The sequence below is a fragment of the Balaenoptera acutorostrata genome, chromosome 20 (genome assembly GCF_949987535.1).
Source record: "Balaenoptera acutorostrata chromosome 20, mBalAcu1.1, whole genome shotgun sequence".
Lineage (NCBI taxonomy): Eukaryota > Metazoa > Chordata > Mammalia > Artiodactyla > Balaenopteridae > Balaenoptera > Balaenoptera acutorostrata.
Window position 1 is genome coordinate 2,307,169 of NC_080083.1, and position 23,691 is coordinate 2,330,859.

The window sequence follows — 23,691 nt, forward strand, 5'->3', positions numbered from 1 at the left end:
AAGGGGAGGGGCAGATCAGAGATGAGCTGGAGGAAGATGTGGATTCAGATATTCTTTTTTTTTTTATTCTTTTAAAAATTCTTTTATTTTATTGTATAGTTGATTTACAGTGTTGCGTTAGTTTCAGGTATACAACAAAGTGATTCGGTTATACATATATATTTGTCTATTATTTTTCAGATTCTTTTCCATTATAGGTTATTACAAGATATTGAGTATAGTTCTCTGTACTATACAGTAGGTCCTTGTTATTTATCTGTTTTATATATAGTGGTGTGTATCTGTTAATCCCAAACTCCTAATTTATCCCTCTCTCCCCTTTTCCCCCTGCTAACCATAAGTTTGTTTTCTATGTCTATGAGTCTGTTTCTGTTTTGTAAATAAGTTCATTTGTATCATTTTTAAAAGATTCCACATATAAGGGATATCGTATGATATTTCTCTTTATCTGGCTTACTTCACTTAGTATGATAATCTCTAGGTCTATCCATGTTGTTTCAAATAGCATTATTTCATTCCTTTTTATGGCTGAGTAGTATTCCATTGTGTGTGTGTGTGTGTGTGTGTGTGTGTGTGTGTGTGTGTATCTCACATCTTCTTTATCCATTCATTCGTCAGTGGACACTTAGGTTGTTTCCATGTCTTGGCTGTTGTAAATAGTGCTGCTGTGAACATAGGGGTGCATGTATCTTTTAAATTGAAGAGAATTAAGTGTGTTTTAAATGCCAGTCAGAAGTATCCAGTGGAAAGAGAATGATAGTTCCACAAGTCACATGTGTATTGGGGACACTGGCTAGAGCTCAGTGGGGGTGGTGGAGAGCAGAAACACCCAAATAGTGAGTATGGTTGGCTGTGCGCTTAGAGATTATGCGTGACCTTGGAGTGACCTTGAAGCCACGGGAAGAGGTTTGACGTTGATGCAGCAGACGAGAGGAGATACCTACAGATTCTGGAACAGAAAAATGAGAGTTATTTAAGGGTTACTGATCCAGAACATATCAGAGGTGGGAGATGCTGGAATCAGGAAGCCCTGTGAGAACGTTTCAGAAATTTCAACGGAACATCCCAAGGACCTGGCCTAGATTCAGTACTGAAGGGAAAGGAAAAATATGGAGACTTTTCCAAAACCAGTTAATACGTTTGAGTGACCCACTGGTTGGTTACAAAAAGAAAGGGGGAGGGAAGTTTTAAATATGTTTTCAAGGTTCCTTGAACGGGAGAACCTGAAAAACGTTTGGTGCCAGTGTCAAACGTGAATAAAAAGAGTGAAGATTCTCAAAAGTGAGCCGCCGGCCAAGAGCGGAGAGGGACGAGGAGGCCGGGGAAATTAGATTTGACGGTGAAGAAATTATTGGAACTTTCCGAGAAAAAAGGTTATGAAGACTTACAGTAAAGACTAACCTAGTAGTTTAGATTTTTAGACACAGAGCGAGTGAGTCCCCTTGTGTTTAGGAGGCAGGGCAACAGGTGTGTGATGATGTGAACCACATGTATCCCCTGTAGAGCAGGTCCTCGAATCCTTGGTGAATAAATCAAAGGTTAATCATTTACTTCAGAATGCCACCGTTTCCCTCACCCGTGCACGTTAGAACAGCCCCAGTAGCATGTTCTTTAGGTAAGATGAGGAAGTCAGAAAGGGACTGAAAACAGTTTACCTTCAGCTCCTGAGAATCACTTCTGAAAACCAGGTCGATGATTGAAATGATCGCGCTATTGTTACGTACAACAACATGCTTTTTGTTCTCTGGAAAGATTAATTTTTCCCACCCCCTTCTCTCTCTGTGTATTGGCATGATAGGATTTTTCCCTCCTCTTTTTTTCTTTATTGCATAAATGTAACTATAAAAAGAAACAGGAAAATTACTCACAGTCCGACCAGCTTAACACTCTCCTGTTCTGTGTCTCTGTGATACGTAGTTGGATGCACCTGTGATCAACCACAGTCTAATACAGTTTTTCATTTGGCATTGTGAAACGTGACACGTCACACGCGGTTTAAAAAAATTATCGTGTTAGGTGGAGCTTGCTTTTATTTTAACTTCTTGCAGTTGGACCACCAGCCTCGGTAGGAGTAAGCCTGGTGTGAGGAGGGGAAGAAGACGAAAGATTCAGGGCGCCAGCTGAGCCGGGCCCTGTCCACGGACCCAGGCTTCCCGCCACCCCTGCTGTTGCCCTGCCCCGCTGTCCTGTGTGAGGGAGCGTGCCCAGGACGGATGGTTCCGCGGTGAGGCTTCTGAACTCAGTACTTGAAGGAGACTGAGAAGAGGAACCCTGCTGGTGGATGACATCATAAGCCGGGGGACCGCGCCCCCCTGCCAGTGACCGTGCCGGGGTGTCTGAGCACAGGTGGGGGAGCGACACCCACCTTAGTTTGGCCTGATGATGAATTTTAGCAACCCTCTCAACTTAACCTCGGCTCATTACAGTTTCTGGAAAGATGCGTCCAGAGATGGGAAGAGCCTTTCAGAAGATCAGGGGGCAAATTATACTGATCTTCCGGGAATGAAGTGGCAAGAACGGAAAAAGGAGCAGATGTGGTGAAAGTATAGCTGGACTGTGTGCTTCATAATCTACAACTGGATGCATTTCATTAATGTACTTTGGTTTGATGTAAGCAAATTCCTAGTGGTTTAGATAAGGCATAAGTAACACCAAGTGGCGAACAGACCAAGATTTGTTGGCAAAAGGAAGGGCTGAAGCTGTAGCTGGGAATGATGCCCGGGTTGGTCTCCGGTCCTCTGTCGTTCTTCCCAAACCAACAAATAGCTGAAAAGGAGCCTTACTTTTAGTGGCGTCATTAGGAATGGCAAACGCCTCTATGGTAGTCAGTCCTGGACTCTCAGTTTTGCCTGTTCTGACTATAATTATGTTGAAACTTTAGTTACCCTCCAGTTTTCATTATGGTCCTTGCCAAGATTACTTCACTCCAGAGGGCTGGTGTTACTAAAATGTTTTATTGCTTAGTGGTTTTAATCTTCATTTTAGAAGAATAATTAAATGCATCTTTTCTTCATCACTGTTTAGCGTGATGGCAAGTGAGGCATCTGGACACCTACATGCATTACATGTGTATTATCGTGCTCTTAGCTTTCTGGTAACTTACTTTGGAAAAGTTAACTTAAAAACCATAGTTTTCCAGTATATGAATATGACAGTTTAGTCTTTATTATGTCAAAGTTTTCAAAGCACTCAGCCGTCAGACACTTAGCAGAGGACGCCACCCGCCTCCACTTCATCCCCTCGGATTCTGGGATGCTGGGAGATGCAGCTGCTCATGTCTCAGTAGCTGTCTTGGCAGTGGGTTCAGAGCTGTTTCGCCACAGTGGTTTCTGCTTCTGCCTCAGAAGACGGAGGCCTCTGCCAGCCTGTGGGCGCGTCCCTGCTTCCAACCCTCCCTACACAGCAGAGGCCTCCAGCCCACGGTGCAAACGTATAAGTTACTGCCATTGGCTGTGATTCATCAAATGTCTTTTGAGTTTGTAAAACAGGTCCAGATTTTTCATTTTATACTTTAACCTCCAAGGGGGTTTTATTTCTAGAGCATTTAGGAGATCGATATGTGGGTTTTCACCCCTAGAATTTTTTTTGACATCGTCTAGAGTAAATAGTATAAGTGAAAATTAAAAATGTAGTATAGATGAAGACTAAAAAATAACGATGGTGGTATAGGGGAAAATAACAAATAATTCCGTATCTTACATTTCCCATTATAAGTATTCTAAATCCTGAATCATTTCCATGTTATATAAATCCGTTTGGCATTGAAAACCATACCATAGATGAACGTACTGGGCCCTTATCCTGTTGGTTCTTGTTTCTCTATGAATATAAATGCACACAGCATTCACACTTAGGTTAAAAATAATAGGTCATTGAATCAGATCAGTGTCTCCTTAGTATTATTTGGGTCTTCTGATTTCTTCATCGAATTTGTGCCCAGTCAAAATATGTTAATGATAAATTTTTTTTGAGTGTTTATTTAGGAATTCACAACAATCCTGTATTTTGTTTAGTTGCCAGGACTCTCAGTTCAGATGTGTTCCGTTGCAAGTTACAGAAAACCCAGTTCAGGGTGACTTATGAAGGGTGACTGTTGGCTTGTGTAACTGGAAGGCCGGGGTAGGGCCCGCCTCAGGGTGACTGGTCCACAGCTCCACAGCCGACTAAGAGCTCGGTTTCCTTCTTTCTACCCTGCATCCTCACCTTCCTCTTGTGTTGGTGGTTGCCAGCCATCGCCAGACTTAACACGATCGCTCACCCGTGTCCAGTATGTTTTAGAAACTCGCCCAGGAAACCTCTCCTTGCGTCTCATTGACCTTGACTGGGGGGGGGGGGCTCGTGCCGTGCCTTGAACCAGCAGCCGTGGCTGGGGATGGGGTTATGCTGAGTAGTTCGGCGTGAAGTCAGCTCCCCGCCGAAGTACAGGTACAGAAACCCCAGTCAGAGCCGGGTAGTGACCTAGGGGAGGGGGGATGGAGGGAGGCAACAGCCGCCCTGCTCACCATGCCCTGTAGTTGGAGTTGTTTATACAAGCGCTCGCTGGGTTTCATTGGTTTCTCCTTCTCTCTTCAGGGGCTGTGGCAGCAGCCAAGCGGACGGGCATTCCCACCCCTCGAGAACTCGCGGCAGCTGTCTCGAGAGAGAGGACGGTGCCACGCGGCCCCTCCAGCTCCAGGAAAGCGGTATCCAGCCCCACCTCTTCCAGCACGCCCACCCCCACCAAGCACGTGCGGGCCACTCCCACGAGACCCAGGCCGGAGCACGAAGACGCAGAGAAGGCCGCGCTCGAGTCCCAGGTCCGGGAACTCCTGGCAGAAGCCAAAGAGAAAGATGGTGAAATTAACAGGCTCCGAAGTGAACTCAAGAAATGGATGGAGAAGTGGACTCAGAACACCGAAGGGGCTGACGCTTTGGACCCAAGCGTGGACGGAGCGTCAGTCTTGCCGGGTGACTCGGAGCCTTTGATCAGAGCCCTCGAGGAGAAGAACAAGAACTTCCAGAAAGAGCTCGCTGAGCTTGAGGATGAAAACCGGGCCTTGAAGGAGAAACTGACTTATTTTGAGCATTCCCCAAATTCAGAGGGGGGAGCGAGTCACACCGGGGACAGCAGCTGCCGGACGTCGGTAACTCAGGAGTCCAGCTTCGGGAGCCCGATGGGAAATGAGTTGTCGGGCGAAATCGACGCGTATAAAAAAAACCCACACGAAGGTGTGTTGCGGACGTCGGGCTCTTCGAGCAGCGATGTCACCAAGGCTTCCTTGTCTCCGGACGCCTCCGACTTTGAGCACATCCCAGCAGACGCCCCCCCAGGGCCCCTGTCCCCCGCCGGGAGCCTGGTCAAGAGCTCCAAGTGCTCGGCGGCCGGCAGCTCCCCGCACACCGCGAGCGAGCTGTCCCTGGCGTCCCTGACGGAGAAGATCCACAGGATGGAAGAAAACCACCACAGCACCGCCGAGGAGCTGCAGGCCACGTTGCAGGAGCTGTCGGACCAGCAGCAGATGGTGCAGGAACTGACGGCTGAAAACGAGAAGCTGACGGACGAAAAGACGCTCTTGGAAGCGTCCTTTCATCAGCATCGGGAGAGGGCGGAGCAGCTGAGTCAGGAGAACGAGAAGCTGATGGTCCTCCTGCAGGAGCGAGTCAAGGGCGAGGAGCCCGGCACCCAGGAAGGAAAAGTCCTGGAGCTGGAGCAGAAGTGCACGGAGGTCCTGGAGCAGGGCCGCTTCGAGCGAGAGAAGCTGCTCAACATCCAGCAGCAGCTGACCTGCCGTCTGAGGACGGTGGAGGAGGAGCACCGGGGGGCTCTGGAGACGGTCCGACACCTGAAGGAGGAGAACGGGAAACTGACCGCCTTCCTGGAGCTGGAGCGGCGTGACAGCGGGGCGATGGCCAAGACCCTGGAGGAGTGTCGGGTTACCTTGGAAGGGCTCAAGGTGGAGAACGGGTCTCTGAAGGCTCACCTGGAGAATGAGAAGCCGAAAGCTGTAGAGACCAGCCCCCCGGGGCACACGGCCGAGGGCTGTGATGTTCAGGAGATGCTGACAGTGGCCCGAGCTGAGAAGGACCAGCTGGAACAGTCCTGCGCGGAGCTCAGACAGGAATTGCTGACGGCACATGGTGAGGTTAAGCGTGTCTCAAGCCTGCTGTCCAAGGTAAGGGGCGTTCTCTCTGCCAGTGTTTGCTCATCCTCGTCAACACAGCCCTCCTCGGCCTTTAGAGGCACACGGCACAGAGAATCAGGCCCTCGACTGCATTCGTAATCCAGCATTCTAGCCTGAAGATCTGTCAGAGTCCAGACAGACTGGGGATGCAGAAATGAGACACCCCCGTTTCTGGCTCCAGCAGTTGAATGTGTAGTGGGGATATAGTGAGTCTGGTGCAGGGATAAAGATGGTGCGGGGATAAAGAACATCGCAGAGGACAGCCCGGAGTCCAGTGCCCAGAGGAACACCTAGAATAACGTGGATAAAGGAGGTGGTAGTGCCAGAGGACTTGTTGGAAGAGGTGGCAGTAAGCTGAGTCTTGAAGGAGTGCGTGAGAGGCATCCAGGTGTCTCGGATACCATGCTTTGGGCACCTAGGAACAGAAAATTAAAACCACCCCAAGTTTCCCCACCAAGTAATGCTATAGCCACTATTTTGGTGTTTTCTTCCGGGTGTGTGTGTGTGTGTGTGAAACAAATTTTTTTTAGAGTCATCCTGTGTATATTAAGTTTTTAAAAATCTGATGTTTCCTGAGCATATTCTCATCATTAACTATTCTTTGAAACATGATTTTGAAGGCCAGACAGTACTCTGTCCTATAAATATTTCCTAAGTACTTTGCTAGTCGCCTGTTGTTGAACATTTATGTTCTTTTCCAGTCTTTCAATAGTGTAAATCATTTTTTGTCTCTCTGTCTTAGGAAAAATTCCTACTCATTGACTTACTGTGTCAGAGTATGACCGTTTTAAGGACTTTGAATGCATTTGGCCAGATTGGCCGCCAGGAGTGTGACACAGGTGTGCTCCCACCAGCAGAGGGATTCCCTGGCCCCCTAGCCAACACTTGGTATCAAGTTGTTGGGTCATTCAGATCTGGTTTTCATTTCCTCTTTTACCCTTCCCCTTTTTACTTGGAAAGATCTTCCCCAACCCAGGATCGAATAAATGATCACCACCTTCATTTTTAAAAATAATCCTTTTAATCAGTCTGGACCTTTGTTCTGTGGTGAAGATTGCTGGTGATTGTGTGATATTCTTTTTTTTTTTATAAATTTATTTATTTATCTTTGGCTGCGTTGGGTCTTCGTTGCTGCGCGAGGGCTTTCTCTAGTTGCGGCGAGTGGGGGCTACTCTTTGTTGTGGTGCGCGGGATTCTCATTGCGGTGGCTTCTCTTGTTGCGGAGCACGGGCTCTAGGCACACGGGCTTCAGCAGTTGTGGCACACAGGCTCAGTAGTTGTGGCTCGTGGGCTCTAGAGTGCAGGCTCAGTATATGTGGCGCACGGGCTCAGTTGCTCTGCGGCATGTGGGATCTTCCCGGACCAGGGCTCGAACCCGTGTCCCCTGCATTGGCAGGCGGTTTCTCAACCACTGTGCCACCAGGGAAGCCCGATTGTGTGATATTCTGCCCACCTGCAGAGCAGTGCTGGAAAAGTGTAGACAGGTGGCTTCCAATTTCCTGTTTCCTCTAAGCTCTGGGTCTGTGATTTAGGGGTCCCTTGGTGAGAGAGGTTGAAAACATCTTCCCACCTTATTTCAGAGGCTGTCACTCTTTTAAGAAACAAATTTGCCCTGAACCCCCAGGGGGATTTCTCTTTCCTGCTTCATCTGCCTTAAGAATTGTCACTTGCAACCTGATTCTGGCATTGGGCCGATCTGAATGGCGGGCAGTGTTAGAAGTTTTTATCATTGTGTTCTGAATTCACAGCATTTTATTGAAAGTGTGGAAGCGGTGCCCTTGGCAGGTACTAGCCAGGTGCCCATGTGAACTGTCGGTTGGTAATTTGTAGCTTTATATTGAGATTTCGTGTCTGGAATAATCCCCCCTCCGTTACTCTGTTGCAAAATGTTTGATCTCCCAGGCAACTTTCTTGAAGTCCTCCCTCAGTCCTTCATCTGTCTCTTTGTTATTTCCATTGGCATTACATTAAATCCATGTGTCAGCGAGAAATAATTTGGCACCTTAAGACAACAGCTTATTTTTCTGATCAAAAAGTTGTATATTCATCACAGAAGTTTTAGAAAATACAGAAAAGTTTTAAGAAGAAAATAAATATTACATTTAATCTCACTACTTGGAGGTAAAAAATGCCGCTAACATTTTACTCTTTGTCTTTTCAGACATTTTCCTAGGTTAAGCACATTTTGACAGGCATACAAACTTGAATTGGCATAATTACAATATTTAATCTTCCTATTCAGGAGAATAGAGTATGTCACTCCACATTCCGTGAACACAAAGACCCAGTTGGATTAGTTTATCAATTCTCCTATTGATCTGTTTCTGATTAATTTGTTTCTACTTTTATCTTTATCAGTTCTTTCATCCTGCCTTTTGTATATTTCTTTGGTTTCTTCCTAGTTTCTTGAGTAGAATTCTTTGTTCATTTAAGTTTATCCTTTCTTGGTTGATAGTATAAGTATTTAAAGCTATGAATTTGCCCCTTATTATAGCTTTGGCTAAATGAAGACAGTAAAGTCTAGAATTTACTAGGATAAATGGAGTCTAATTTGGAGAGAAAGAAAAAGCATTTTTTAACATATATGCTTTAAATCAAGCTGTTTATTATATTATTCGTATATTCCATATCTTTATTAATCGCTTGCTGATTAGAATGATCAAATACTTGACAGTAGGATGAAAAAGGTCCTAGCTAGAATTTTGATATGAGTTGGAGGTAAAAGGTGTGAGGCATGATGTCACAGATCGAGATCTTAGGTCTGTGATTTTTTGCGTGTACACAGAGAAGTTGTAACTTCTAATCTTCATGCCCTTTTCTGTTATGTAGGAAAGTAAAACCCAGATCTCCGAGCCTGACTAATAGCTTATTGTAGCCCCACTGAAGCATATCAACTGACCCACCAGCAACCGTGAACTCAGATGATAAGACGTAGGGACTCTTGCCCAAAGGAAACCAGAGCACTTTTAGCACAAAACTCTAATGAGGATATAAATGCTGGACCAGCTGGAACGCTTGGGTCCTCTGGACTCAGCTGATGGTTAATTTGGTGACCGTGGGACCCTTCCAAGTGTACAGTAGAAGCGTGATAGTAGAGGGATCCTGGCCTTGTTCCTGATTTAAAGGGAGTGCTTTCAGCATTTCATCATGAAGGATGTCCATGGTAGGCATTGGCTATATACCTTTTATTGAGTTATGCAAGTATTTTGCGAAGAATTAGTGTTTTAACTTCATTGCTTGTTTTTTAAAAAAAGGATGGGGATTGAATTTTTCTATAGTGTAGATCTTAGACATCTGTAAGATCTATGCAGTAGATCTTGTACATCTACTAAAATCTTACAGTTTTTATATAATCATAATGAGTTTTCTCCTTTAATGTGTGAATGAGGTGGATTAGGGTAACAGACTTTCTAAGGCAGTCTGGTGTTAAGCCACTTTTGCATTCCTGGGTAAATTCTAAGTCTCCAGTTCTCAACTGCTTCACTGGACGCTTTGCATAGAACTTTCAAACGTAACCTCCTTAAGCAGATGCCAGGGTGGCTATCCTCTTTGTCACTGAGCAGACTGTGTGGTGCTGAACAGCTCTTGCCCTTGAGCCCTGTATCCGTCCACCCTAATTCTTGGCAGAAGGTGAATATTATGAGAAAAGAACAAAATAACCTATTTACAGAGAGGAAAGGCAATGCCAAACCATTCTGTGACCTTTTAGATTTAGTAAATCTATAGAAGTCTCCAGTTTAGATAAGATACTTAAGTAACTCAGATACTGTTAGAAGAGCCTCGGAAAGGCCTTAAAAGGTACTTTTTTTTGGTGCGGGGCGGGGGGCGTGTGTGTCAGTTCCTCATACAGTGAGTGGACAGTTGGCGGGTGTGTTTGTTAATGGTGTGAATGTTTTGTAGGCTTTCTCTTCCTCTCATTTCTTTGTCTTCAGCTAATGTCTTCATTCTTTGAGCTTCTGTGACACCCATTATATAACTTTGCTGGCAGCTTTCTGTGTGAGTGTGTAACCTACCTCTGCACAGCTTTGAGGGAGGGGCTGATTTCCACAGAATCCTGAAGTCTCGGCCTCCTGCGATCACACAGGTGCCTGCCCCAGCCAGCCAGGGGCGTGGAGTTGGACCACATTGTTGTTTCCAGACTATAATGCAACCCAGGTTTATATTTTTTTGACTTTCAAGTTTTCATTCATTTGGGATCTTGATGTCAAGCTAGAGAATTTACAAGGCTTGGAACCTAGACGTTTTCAGAGAAAACACTTATGTTTTTCCCCTCCTGAGGTTGAAAGCTTATAGGTGGTATCCTTAGAAATTCAGTTCTTTCTGCAAAAACTCAGGTGTTTTTTCCCGAGGAGTAAGGGGATCGTAAAGAAACACTTGCTGTGAGTGGTTGGGGAAAACTAGAGGTGACATGATCATCGTGCAACCAGTGTTGGTCACCAAGGCAGAATAATTAGGGTAGCCACTGGCCACAAATGGCAGAAGCAGAGTTTGAGAGGACGGCGTGGCCAAGTGGATGATCCCGTCTCCGGGACTGAGAATAGGACCCTGCCAAGACTGGCGGGACCTGGACCCTGGCTTAAATAGCAGGTGGTCCGTGAGGACACCCAGGTGATGCTTTGGACCGTGAGAAACAGACCCCTGGTCGACGTCGGTGCCCAAGCCGGCAGATGCGCGCTCTACTCCGTAACCCAGAGTCTGGGGTCCAGGCGGGGTAACCTCACGGCTCCAGGCTGGCGGCTCCGTGACCTTCTCAGCCCTCCTGCCTGGGGTGCAGGTGAGCGTGACCTCTTCAGCGTCTGGTCCCCACGGTCCCTGCAGGCAGGAGGCTCTCAGTCCCGTGGGAAGAACTTTCCCTGGGAGCCCCTCAGCAGCCCTCCCTTTATACCTGGTCAGAACTGGGTCACACACCCTCCCTTGGTCACTTTCCCTGAAATCACAGGGTCACAGCCTGATTCCTGAATCAATGGGCGTTCGTTCTAAGTAAGAAAAGAAGGGGGAGTGGCCCCTGGGTAGGTGAGCCGTTGCCGCAGCCAGCAGGACTCCGCGTGGTCACTTCGCCACCCGTCGGCTTGTCTGCTTTCCCCTCCAGCCTCGGCCCCTTCACTGCCCTCCACCCCTATCCCCGCCGGGCGCCGGGCGCAGTTCTCGCCCTCAGGTGTCTGTGGTCCTGCAGGTCCTGTCTTAAGCCTTCGGTCTCAACTGCAGCGTCCCTTCTTTAGGGAGACCCTCAGCTCTGGGGGGCTGTGGGCTTGTGGACCCAGGTGGCCATGTCCCCGATGAGCTGGGACCTCTTGCCTGCCCCGGGCACCTCGGAGGTGCTGAGTTGGGCCTGAGCGCCATTCTCTTCTTTAACTTGACCGCAGGGCTGGTCTGTGAAGCCTCTGGCCACCCCAGCGCTTGCCTCCCTGGTGAGATCTTGGGAACCACCTCGGGGAGCATCACAGCCCTGGCTTCTGAAGGTCTCCTCGAGGGTTCCCCGGTGAAATACAGATTTTTACCCTCTTCCTTGAGTTTTCCGTCGCCACTTTTCTTTTTCCAGAACAAAAGTGCAGACTGAGTTAGCCTATTTCCTCTCCCGTGGCAGAGTAGCATTGTAAAAATCTAGTGCAAACGTAGGCCAGAGTGCATGAGACGCGGCTCTCCATCAGCGGTGTCTGCTCAGAGCAGGGCCAAGAGTCAGCAGAAGGAGTTTTGGAATAACCAAGTTCGATGTAAAACAACCACAACAAAATAACACACACTCATGGTACAGTTACTCAAGCCGTCATACTATGTACAGTCGTGACATGTGACTTCTTCCATGTATTAAGCACCCGGTAAATGCTTGTTGAGTGAGTGAGTAAATGAATGAAGGAATGAATGTCAGAGAAACTTGCAACAGAATTAAGAGAGAGAGGCTGCTAGAATTTTATATCAGTATGTTAAAAAATAAAAGTTTATCATATTTTAATAACAGCTACCGTTTTAGTAGGCACTCTTAGGGCCTTTAGGTCATTTAATCTCACTTAATCATCGTAATTTTAGGCTGTAGGTACTGTCATTATCTTTTTTTTTTCCGTTGAGGAAACTGAGGCAGAGAATGATTAAGTTACGAGGCTTAATTAATTAACTGATGAAGGCCAGGATTCAAAGTTGGGTCTGACCCCCGAACTCTTATTCTTAATCCCTGACTTATACTGCTTCCTGGTTACATGAAAATAAAGAGGAGAGAGAAAGAACCATTAAAAGCAGACCTAAGGGCTCAAATACACTGTAGCCTTATGGCCAAAGCCCTTGGGTTTGAAGAGAGCAACCTGTTGGGTCTCGATGAACTAGGAAAAATGTTCTTACGTGTAAACACAGTAGAGAAGTCCACAGCGAAAAGCTGAGTAATCAAGACACGTCCTCTTGTTTGATTTATAACCTGAATCCTGAGGGGAGTCGGGGTTACCCAGGTGTGTTGGTGGGGCAGGGACAGCGGGAATGTCGCAGGGAGAGAACAGTAAGTTCTCGGCCGGCCGCCGATCAAGGAAGTGGTTTGCAGTTGCTGAGTGCACGGTGGCCACCTGCGGTGGGCCCGGAGGAGACCCAGTTGAGAGCTTTGAACTGTCCCTCAAGCCAGCGGGAGCCTCTGAAGAATTCTTTTTTAATACCAGCTTTATTGAGATACAATTCATATAAAGTGTACAGGTCTGTGGGGTTTAGTATATTCTCAGAGTCGTGCAGCCGTCCCCACAATCGCTTTTAGAGCGTATTTGTCACCTCGTACCTGGGAGCAGTCCCCTCCTCGGCATCTCCTCCCTCCAGCCCCTGGCAACCACGGCTGCTCTATTTTCTGTCCCTGCAGATTTGTCTGATCTGGACGTTTCATCTAAATGGAATCGCAGTGTGTGGCCTTTTGCGTCTGGCTTCTTTCCCTTGACATGATGTTTTCGAGGTTCATCTGCGTCGTACCGTGAGCCAGAATTTCATTCCTGCTCAGAGCTGAGCGATAGTGCGTTGTCCAGACGGGCCACGTTTTGTTTATCCCTTCGTCAGTTGATGGACAGGCGGGTCGTTTGCGGGTGTGCAGGAGAGAGGAGGGGTTCAGTTCATTGCAGATCTGTGGTTGTGCTGCCTACCGTGAGGTGGGGTGTTATGGAACACGGAGCAGGTTTGAGGAGGGACGGCTGTCGCGTGTGGGAGCGGTGGAGCCAGAAGGGAGGTCCAGGCCGGCAAAGCCCGGCTGCTCTCAGAAGCTGCCGACCCAGCCACGGGCGGACGCCGAGGCCGGGCGGAGATACCTCCGAGTCCAGGAGGCCCCTCTGTTCTCGTGCCCGAGGACCCCTTGCCCCTCCGGTATCTGAGACACGGGAAGAATACGAGTAGGAGAACACCCTGCATTTCCCTTCGCTGGGGTTCGCAAAGCGTCTCAGCGGCGTCAGGGGAGGACACGTCCTTGCAGGTGGGGTGAGTAGGATTCTAAACTTTCCGTCACCACCCTCTGCCCGTGTAGACGACCCTCACCCGCCGTGGTCAGATCACCTGGCGGTGAAACCATCCCAACCACTTGTCCACTCCCCTGGGAGAGAATCTAGGGGTGTGTGTGGTGCCCCCCGTGGCCAGCCCAGGAATGCTCTGTAATATCTGGGGGGGGGCGGGGGCGCCCCCAGGGCCCCCAGGACCGAAGCCCTCCTCCCCCGAGTGCCCCGCCAGAGCCCCTCCCCGAACCTGCCCTCTGTGGGGAGAGCCACCTCCTTCCCGGGATGACCGCCCCCATGGCTAATCCCCTGGGGGTGAGGGTGTGGAGAAAGGCCCGGCCCCGGCTTCGGAGTGGGGCAGCCCTGGAGGGCGTCCTGGGGCAGAGCCGCCCTGGGAGGAGCCGAGCCTCCGCTGTGACCACCCCACTGCTACCCCCCTCTGCTGCCGGCCCTGCTCCCCCGCCCCCGTCCCCGCCCCTGCAGGTGCGGGTCTCCACAGTGCTCCCGGGTGAGTTCCTTGTGCACAGCCCAGAGATCTCAGGGTCTGTTTCCCTGGGAACAGACCTGCGACAATAGCGGGTCCTCAGTTTCAGTGTCAGGCCAGAGGAAAGGTGGTGAGCCTTGCTGAGATCCCAGCCCCATCCGTCCATCCGGCTCAGACTGAGCCCCGCAAGACAGTCCCTCCCGAGTGGTCTCTGCTGCCACCTGCCTTTGGTTGTTGTCAGAGCATCGGGGGCCGGCTTTAAGCGCCCCCTTTCCCGGGCTCCCAGGGATTTCATTTGACATATTTGTGATGCAATTCTGCGCGGCCCATTTCTAGAGAAAGTTGACTTCTGAAGAGGAGAGGCGCTTGGAACGCGTGAGTGATTTCTCACTTTAAAGGGAAGCGTTGGAAAGAAACCGCGTCGCCGGGTGTGTGAGTGCGGAGTGCGGTTCTCGGACTAGGGAAGCTGGACTCGGGAAGTGGCTGGGTGCGGGGGCAGCTGGAACCCGACAGTCGCGAGGGGCAGGGTGCTGGCCTGAGCGGCTGAACAGACTGTTCTTTTCAAATGATTTAATCTTTCTCTCTCTCCGTTAGTTACTCTGTGAGAGGAATATAACAGTACCTCCCTGTTACTACCCAGCCCCTGCAGGAGGAGTTGTGAAGCTACTTAGGGTTTTTCTTTTTCTTCTTCTTTTAAATAAAAGAGCTTTCCAGAATACGTGGCTAAACCTGAGAGAATTATCCCAAAATCAAGAAGGAAGAGCGATGTGTGTAATTTGGAAGGGTGCACTGGCTTATGGGTTGGCTGACCTCAGCCGTGCTCGGCACACATCACAGGGGCCCCTCCCCGCCCCTGAGCTTACGCTGGTGCCTGTGCTCATGACCCCAGCACGGAGGACGTAACGGGAGGCCAGAGCCGCTGAGAGGCCGGCAGCCTGTGCTGCACGCAGAGACCCTCCTCAGGCCCTCGGCCTTGCCTCACCTGGTCCCATCCTCCCGTTTTAGTCCCAGCCAAGTAATGGGCGTGTTTCTAGACCCCAGGGGAGCAGCCCTCAGCCTGAGGGTTCCATGATGTGGAGCCCGGCCACTCTGCAGAAGAAAAGCCAGGTCTGACTCGGGATGCGAGACTCACAGTTGCCCTCCGTGGCTGCTTTTTAAAGGCTGCCAGACGTCAGCCTTCTAGTAGCTAAGATGTAGTGGCTCTTTCTCTTTAAGAGTTGCCTTCCGTTTATTAAAGTAGCTATTGTAGAACAGAAGACTTCTGGTCTTTTCCATGTGTTGTAATTTTCTTGGACCTGTATTATCATTTAATGTGCATACACGAAGACAGAGAGAAATAATAGTTTTCTTCGCATGCCTACCATGTGCCAGGCACTGTGATAAACTCGTGAAGTGCACTGTTTCATTTAATTGTTCAGATGAGGAAACTGAGGCAGGGAGCTGGAAGGATACAGGGCTTGGTCTGGCAGAACTGGGATTTAAACTCTGCAGTCTGGCTCCGGGCCTGCAGCCTCCGCCCCTTGGATGTCACACAGCAGCCTTCAGGCTCCTGACCCCCCTGCAGCGATGGGCACGGCCCTCCAGAGCCACCCTTTCTCCCCGATCACTCTCCCCCTTACCTTGCCCACACCGGCACTCGCGCTCTCTCTCTCTCTCTTTCTCTCTTTCTCTCTTTCTCTTTCTCTCTCTTTCTCCTCCCTTCTTCCCTTCCTTCCTTATTTATCCTTTGTCACAAGCTCCCAGTTGAAAACCAGTGCAATACTGCCCTCCAGTGTTTGTTTATTCATTCATCAGCTACTCATTAGATGCCTCCTATGGGTCTGACAGTGTCAGCACCAGGGATACACCGGGGAAGACTGCAGACGGACTCTGTCCCCACAGAGCTTACGGCCCACACGTTTTGTACATTAAATGCAATTGGAAAAAAAATTGTATCATATATGGAGACCCCCCTCTCCCAAATCTAGTAAGAAATCTGTTAGGTATCAAGCTTATATTACCTACCAAATATATAGTTATATAGTTATTTAATAACAGAGAACTACAGAAACAGGGTATATAGTTCATAATAATAAAATGATTAGTATATTCAGACAATAGAACACTATGCAGCATCTAAAGTAGTGACCCTGGCAGTCCAGTGGTTAGCACTTGGCGCTTTCATGGCCGAGGGGCCCGGGTTCAATCCCTAGTTGGGGAACTAAGATCCCACAAGCCTTGTGGCACGGCCAAAAAAAATAAAAAAGAATAAAGCTTTCCTTTAAAAAAAAAAAAAAAAGTACTGACCAGAGCAATGTGTATCATGAACACATCTCAAAAACATAGTTGAAAACAAGTTACAGAAGTGTAATCAGCGTAGCATATAACAGGACACAGTGTAATACAGGACAAGAGCATCTTGCCGTAGGATACAATGCAGTATAATACAGTGCCCTGCAAAAGCTTAATACAGTGTAATACCATTTGTGTCAAAATTTAAAAACATCCAGAACAATACTGTGTATTATCATGGGCACGTCCACATATAGTAAACCTGAAAAACCATTCGAAGAAAAACCACTTGCCAATTTTTGGACACTCTCTGTGTGGGAAGGAAGGTTGAGGCTTTAACAAACGTTAAAGATTTCGCAGACGTGGCAAAATTTAACCATTGGTTCGTCTGTTTTGGTGCCTGGTTACCGTCACCTTTGGTGCTTTTCTGTATATTGAGAACGTCCGCTGATTAAACTTGAACAGGTGAAATGGGCGTGCTGTGCGCTTCTCCGTGTCTGGCGTGTGCACGTTTCTGGCATTGCTGTCACATGGATGTTCCTCTAAAGAAACACTGTAGCTACAGAGGTTTGGGGTGTGCGGGGAGGTGTCAGCCTCCTGGGGCCCCAGCAGGGGGCGCGGCGGCATAGCGGACGCGAGGCGGCTGGGCAGCACCGCGGAAGGGGCAGGAAGGGCGGGTATTTAATAAGCACGTGCAGCTTTCTGTAGGCTGTAGGCAGGGGCCCAGAATCCCCCCGTTTGGCCACTTAACATCCATCACGTTCCTCTGCACATCTGTTGCCTTGGCTGTTTCCGAGGCTCAGGATACAGAGACGGTGTCAGACACACACGTGCCCAGAGCTTCCTTTGCCGCTGCATCGATGGGCCTGACGCTGACGTGCGGGGAGCTTTTTCCTGTCCAGGTGACCGGGGAACCGTCCTTTTCTTCCAGGTGGAAAAGGATTATTCTTACCTGAAGGAGGTCTGCGATCATCAGGCAGAACAGCTGAGCAGAACCAGCCTGAAGCTACAGGAGAGAGCGTCGGAGAGCGACGCGGAGATCAAGGACATGAAGGAGACCATCTTCGAGCTGGAGGACCAGGTGGAGCAACATCGAGCGGTCAAGTTACACAACAAGCAGCGCATTGGCGAGCTGGAAGGTCGGTGGGCCCGAGCCCCGGGCGGCGGGGGGGGGGGGGGGGGGGGGGGGGGACTGCTGCCGAGAGGTCTTCCTCGTGCGTGTGCTGTGGTCTCCCGGGAAGAACAGCAGGTAAAAGAGGCAGAATCATCAGCCTCCTCGACTGAGCCGCAAAGCAGGTGATACAGAAGGAAGCCTGTGGATCGTGGGCGGACAGTGTGTGGAGTGAGGGGCGCCGCGTGTGAGCCGCTGCCGACCACACGGCGGGTGCCAACAGGTGTTGCCATTGGGCTCTGATGGCTAGAGAGGTAGGGGGCGGGGGTCGGACTGATTCGAACGGCCTGTGCTCCTGGCCTCGGGAGAAAACAATTCCAGCATGGGCCCCATGGACGGTTGGTATCAAATGACTCACAGAGGTTACCCACTTCTTACTGAAGAGGCACCAGTGTATGGCTTACTTGTGAACCGGTTGCTTGTTGTGAATAGGGAGGGATGTTTGTCAGAGATTAGTTAAACATGGCCTGCCTTGTCCAAATAAGCCTTATCAAATGACCGCATCTAATGTGTTTTCCCTTCGTAACAAAAGAATTAGCTTGCAGAGCTTTTAGTGACAATAGCACGGCTGGTGGCCTGAAAAGTTCCCCCACGGGTAACAGCCCATCCTGATTATTTGAGGAACCCTTATTTTCGAATTCACCTGCTCGCCCAGACCGACTTGTAACCCCCAAAATCAGTACTCACAGCGCTCCCACTGCCGCTGGCGCCCGTGCAGAGCAGTGGAAAGCTTGAGGCTCACGACGTGCAAAACATTGGGACCAGAGGCCCGCGGGAACGTAACCTGTCTTTGCCGCGGGAGCTGATCCCGTGCGCCTGGCGACTGTACGTACCTGCCTCGACCGTGGCACCTGGCCGCGTAGTCTACGCCTCGGTCCGGTGGTCGCGTCACAGCTACTTCGTGTGCAATGTGGGGGTGACGACAGGACACTCAGCGTCACTGTCACCCAGGCTCTTCTCAGAGGTCACACCTGAGAGTACAGCAGAACACCCGACGCCGGACCGGACAAGTACAAGGCCAAACAGGAGGAGACCCATTTCGTTTGTATTTTGTTTGTTTTTGCTTCAGTGATTTATTGTTGTCGAGAATTCGGTCGTGCTGTCCCCAAATCCTAAAAAGTCAGCACAGACACACCAAGAAAGCAGCATGTAATTACTGTCCAGGGCACATGTCAGGCCCACTCCCTCTGGTTACGTCATAATGTGTCCAAGACCGAAAAGGACAATGATGGACTGGCATCTTTTGAGAAGCCGTTAACAGTCTGTTGGGGACGTTAGGGTGTTGATAGGTGTCTTTTCACCAGGAGATGCGGGGACACGAAAATCCATCTCAAGATAAACCGCTCCTCCCCCTTAAGACCCTTCAGAGGAAGGGACAGAAAGATAAAAAGAAGTTAAGGAGCGCTGTCTTTTTCTGCACCGTTGACCCCAAACACAAATCCTCAGGCCCCACGTGTGAACCTGAGCTGCTGGGGTAGAACCTGACCACGTGTGGGTTTTCTGAAGCTTTTCTGGTAATTCCGGTTCATATCCTTAATAGACAAGGACAGCTTTGGAGGGACCATGAGGACCCACTGGAGAACTTACACTACGTGTAACGGACGCGATCAGATTTAAACTGAGTGACTCTTGACAGCAACGTGGAGAGAACCAGAGACAGAGAGGGACTGAGGATTTTTTTTTTTAAGTTTCTAATTCAATTTTATTTTATTATTTTTTTATTGAAGTAGAGTTGATGTAGAATATTGTGTAAGTTACAGGTGTATAAGATAGTGAGTCAGAATTTTTGAAGTGTTAGTCCATTTATAGTTATTATAAAATATTGGCTATATTTCCCATGTTGTAAAATATATCCTTGTAGCTTATTTTATACCTAATAGTTTGTACCTCTTAATCCCCAGCCCCTATATTGCCCCCGCTTTCCTCTCCCCACTGGTAACTGCTAGTTTGTTCTCTATGTCTGCGAGTCTGCTTCTTTTTTGTTGTATTCACTAGTTTGCTGTATTCTTTAGATTCCACGTGTAAGTGAGATCATAGAGTATTTGTCTTTCTCGTTCTGACTTATTTCACTGAGCATAACACCCTCAAAGTAAGATGTTCTTTACTAGGGAAAGGAAGTCCAGTCGCCAGTGGAGCTGTTGACGTACACCTGCCAGACCCTTGTCACCCTGGGAGATTCTGAGTCTGTGGGTCAGAGTCTGGGGCTTGAACATCTGCTCTTTTGGAAAGCTTCCCAAGTGATTCAGAGTTTTAACTGCAGTTAAGTCCCATGGCTGTAGAAACTGACCTAAAAGTCACAACGGTAATAACCAGCCATATCTGCTGTTACGCAAAAGCCCTCCTTCCACCTCACGGTGATGAAGGACGTTCAGGGTGCCGCGTGCACTTCCAGGGAGGCCGAGAGTAAGTGTGTGAGTGTGAGCCACTGTTTGCTCTCTTCCCGGAGCTCTGTGAGGCTGTGCCCTAACCTCACACCACCGCTTTCCCGAATCATCCCGCTCTCTCTTGGAGGAGCCCCCGCCTCTGGCTCCCGTGCTCAGGATGCTGAGATGGGGCCCCGGCAGAAGGGGTGGGCTTCAAAGCCTGTTGCAGGATCTGGGTCTGCTCTGCTTCCGAGCTTAGCGTCTCCCCAGAGTCTCGAGACTTTTCCAACTCCGTCTGCCTGCTCATTTCCAGGCAATGTGATGAAACTGGAGGAACAGAAGTCGGACCTGGAGAGGCAGCTGAAGACTCTGACGAAGCAGATAAAGGTGAGACGCGGTCACGGCAGGGGTGGGACGCCCTCCATCATTTTACTGGAAGTGTCCCCATTAACTTAGGTTTGGACACCTCTGAGAGGTACCCTGACGACTCTCTGGCCCGCTGTGTATAGCAGGTTTGCGGGGCCTGGGCCCTGGAACCACGAACGGCGTGGCCGGGAGGGAAGTTCAGGCGACCTTGATTTCAGGACGGGCACTCCGACACCCGAGGGTGCAGCCCCGCCTGGGCCTTTTCCCGGTGGCGAGGCTGCTACAGCCGACCTCGCCCGGGGGCCCACCTGGGGCCCCGCAGCCCAGCTCGGGGGCCAGTCTGATGCGGGCACGGACTGCGGCTCTTCCAGGACGAGACGGAGGAGTGGCGGCGCTTCCAGGCTGACCTGCAGACAGCGGTGGTGGTGGCCAACGACATCAAGTGCGAGGCCCAGCAGGAGCTGCGTGCCGTCAAGCGGAGGCTGCTGGAGGAGGAGGAGAAGAACGCCCGGCTGCAGAAGGCCCTGGGGGACGCGCGGGCCCGTGGCAGGTGGGTCAGTGCCACAGGCACCCGGGGCCGGGCCCACCTGCTCTCCTGGCCGGGGCTGCTGGCATCCACGCACGTGATGCTGGGTGTCTGTCCTGAGCCCTCCCCTCCCTCCAGGTTCCTCTGCCCCCATCCCCAGCCAGGGAATAACTAACTCCACGGCTAAGGAATAACTAACCCCCAGCCAGGGAATAACTAACCCCGGCCAGGGAATAACTAACCCCAAGGCCAGGGAATAACTAACCCCAAGGCCAGGGAATAACTAACCCCAAGGCCAGGGGATAACTAACCCCAAGGCCAGGGAATAACTAACCCCCGGCCAGAGAATAACTAACCCCCGACCAGGGAATAACTCACCCCGGCCAGGGAATAACTAACCCCCGGCCAGGGAATAACTAACCCCGCGGCCAGGGAATAACTAACCCCACGGCCAGGGTATAACTAACCTCACGGCCAGGGTATAACGAACCCCACGGCCAGGGCATAACTAGCTCCACAGTAGAAATATTCCACCTAGCACCGTCACCGCCGTGCCCGGTGGTGAGAAAGCTCGTCACTCGAGGGGACAAAGTTTAAGCCAAGTCCCCTCTGGGTTTGGAGGAGGGGATGCTCTTACATCTCACTGTTGGTGCGGGCCACTCGTGTCGGTCACCCTCGCCCAGTGGGAGGAACTTGACCACTTCCTGGGGCCTGGCCACCAGGTGGAGGCCTCGCCGTCCTGGCCCAGGACCTGCTTCTGTATTAGCAGCCCCCGTGGGCTCCCTGCAGAAGACCTTGAAATAAGCCGCTTTATTAAAAAGGGTGAGCGTGGAGAACATACGTCCGGCTGATACGTGATTCCCTTCTGCTCTCGAGGGGGACAGCACAGTCCGTTACCCAAGCAGGCCCTTCTTAGCAGCGAGCTTTCAGAATAAGCTGTTCCCAAAGTGAGCCCAGAGTTGGTTATTGTTTAAAATGTAAATGGTTTACACACAAGACTATCAACAGTATTTTAGGCTTCAGCTGATGCAGTGCTGTCTTTTTCCCAATCAGGAATAGATGTCCTTGACGTTGAGATTCTTGGTTATTAGAAGTTATTTTGAATTTTTGGATTTCTCTCAACATAAAACGTAGTAGAATTTAAAAATCAGATTTATTAAGTTCTGGATGCAGATTTGTACAGTTTGCCCTTTTTACCTGTTTTCGAGGGTTGACAGGGGCTGGATTCCGAGCCTCTGGGTCTGATATAGTATCATGAACTTCACAGCAGTGGAAGGAGTAGATTGCTGCTCAGAATTCTCTTTTGATTCTCTTACCAAACTTGCTTCAATCAATCTGGCGGCCCTTTGTTTATGAAAATCAAGATCATAATTTTATAGTCACACCTATACCCTCTGGCCACCAAAAGCACGTGAATTTTAAGGGAGAAGCAGAATAGGAAAACTAGATTTCCTAGTGTTCCCTATTGAAATGATTGTGAGGTCATTCTGGTTTGCTTTGGTGTCTGCTTTTGTTATTTGTCCACGTGTCTTGCTTTTCTATTGTGTGTCTTTGGAAGAGGAACCACGTCATAACCTGCATTGCTTCATATATACGTGAATTTACAGATGAATGATAAAAGACAAGCCTTGAGTTTAAGAGGTGGCTCTAAATAAGTTATTGTGTGGGATGCTGCATTTCTTACTTAGATTCTAAGATACAGGTCAGATTATACAACTCGAACCCTGATACCATAGGAAATCTGCGTGCGTCTTGACCATTTAGGGCCCCATGTGCTACATCCAACATTTTCAAACTTAGGGTCACTTTTTTTTTCAAACACAGTATGTTTCTCTTTTGATTTTCAAGTGATTTGCAAACCTACCTCCTAATTCCAGCAGTTTAATCCCTTTATCACAAAATGTTTCAAAATTCGAGAACTGACACCAGTTCAGAACATAGCATGTTACTGAAACCCTGCAGGCGTCCGTGGGTTTCTTGGCTGTCATTGCCCTTCAGATGACTGCCAGAGTGGTTTCTTGTCTGATTTTGTGCTGCCCCGGCTAGCTGCCCCTTCTAAAGCATTGGCTATTGGAAAGTTACTTGCTGATGGCTCCACCTCTTCCTGAACCTACCACGTGAGCCAGACTTGCAGCCAGCTCACACCCTCCGAGGTCCCAAAGCCGCAGAGTGTTTCCATCTTGGCTGCCTGGGTTCTTGACTTTGACAGTCTTCTGACGAGAACTCAGAAGTCCTTCTCGGTTCAGCCACAGCCAAAGAACTTGCAGAAAATTCTCTGATGGGGTCCTCCAAGTACAACCAAGAGAAAGTAAGAGCATCAGAAAAGCAACTTGATCGTGACCCTGGATGGACTGATTCACATTCTCATCAACTGGCATTCGAGAGATCATAGGCCAGTAGGCAGGCAGGTGGGGTACCTGGGTGTGAAGGCAAGTTAGCATTTATTACCAATAACTCAATAGTTAAAGTGGAACGTTACTTAACGTAGTAGTTTTAGATGATTCTAAAGCTTAGCTCATTAGCCATCCTCAATCCTGTGATGTTTTCAGAGGTATTTTTATTTTGGAGTCAGAATAACTGTTATTAAGACACATGGGAAAATGAGTCTCTGGTCTCATCTTTGCCGCAAACTGGCAAGGTTTTCTTCCCAGACCGAGCTCCTTCCTCTCTTAAATGAGAAGGTAAGGGCTTCCCTGGTGGCGCAGTGGTTAAGAATCCGCCTGCCAATATAGGGGACATGGGTTTGAGCCCTGGTCGGGGAAGATCCCACAGGCCGTGGAGCAACTAAGCCTGTGCGCCACAACTACTGAGCCTGCGCTCTAGAGCCCGCAAGCCACAACAGCCCGCGTACCACAGCTACTGAAGCCCGCACGCATAGAGCCCGTGCTCCGCAACAAGAGAAGCCCGTGC

The 23,691-nt window shown here is 49.5% G+C and overlaps 1 protein-coding gene across 3 annotated transcripts in view; it reads left to right on the forward strand.

Moving 5' to 3' along the window:
* Positions 1-23,691, forward strand: part of SPECC1 (sperm antigen with calponin homology and coiled-coil domains 1) — a 248,034-nt gene that overhangs the window by 151,098 nt on the left and 73,245 nt on the right. For all 3 annotated transcript variants that reach the window (XM_057535572.1, XM_007174118.3, XM_057535571.1), the window contains 4 exons: positions 4,573-6,152; positions 17,287-17,494; positions 20,203-20,276; positions 20,627-20,805. In XM_057535572.1, coding sequence (XP_057391555.1) covers positions 4,573-6,152; positions 17,287-17,494; positions 20,203-20,276; positions 20,627-20,805 — 2,041 coding nt within the window. The remainder of the gene's footprint in view (positions 1-4,572; positions 6,153-17,286; positions 17,495-20,202; positions 20,277-20,626; positions 20,806-23,691) is intronic.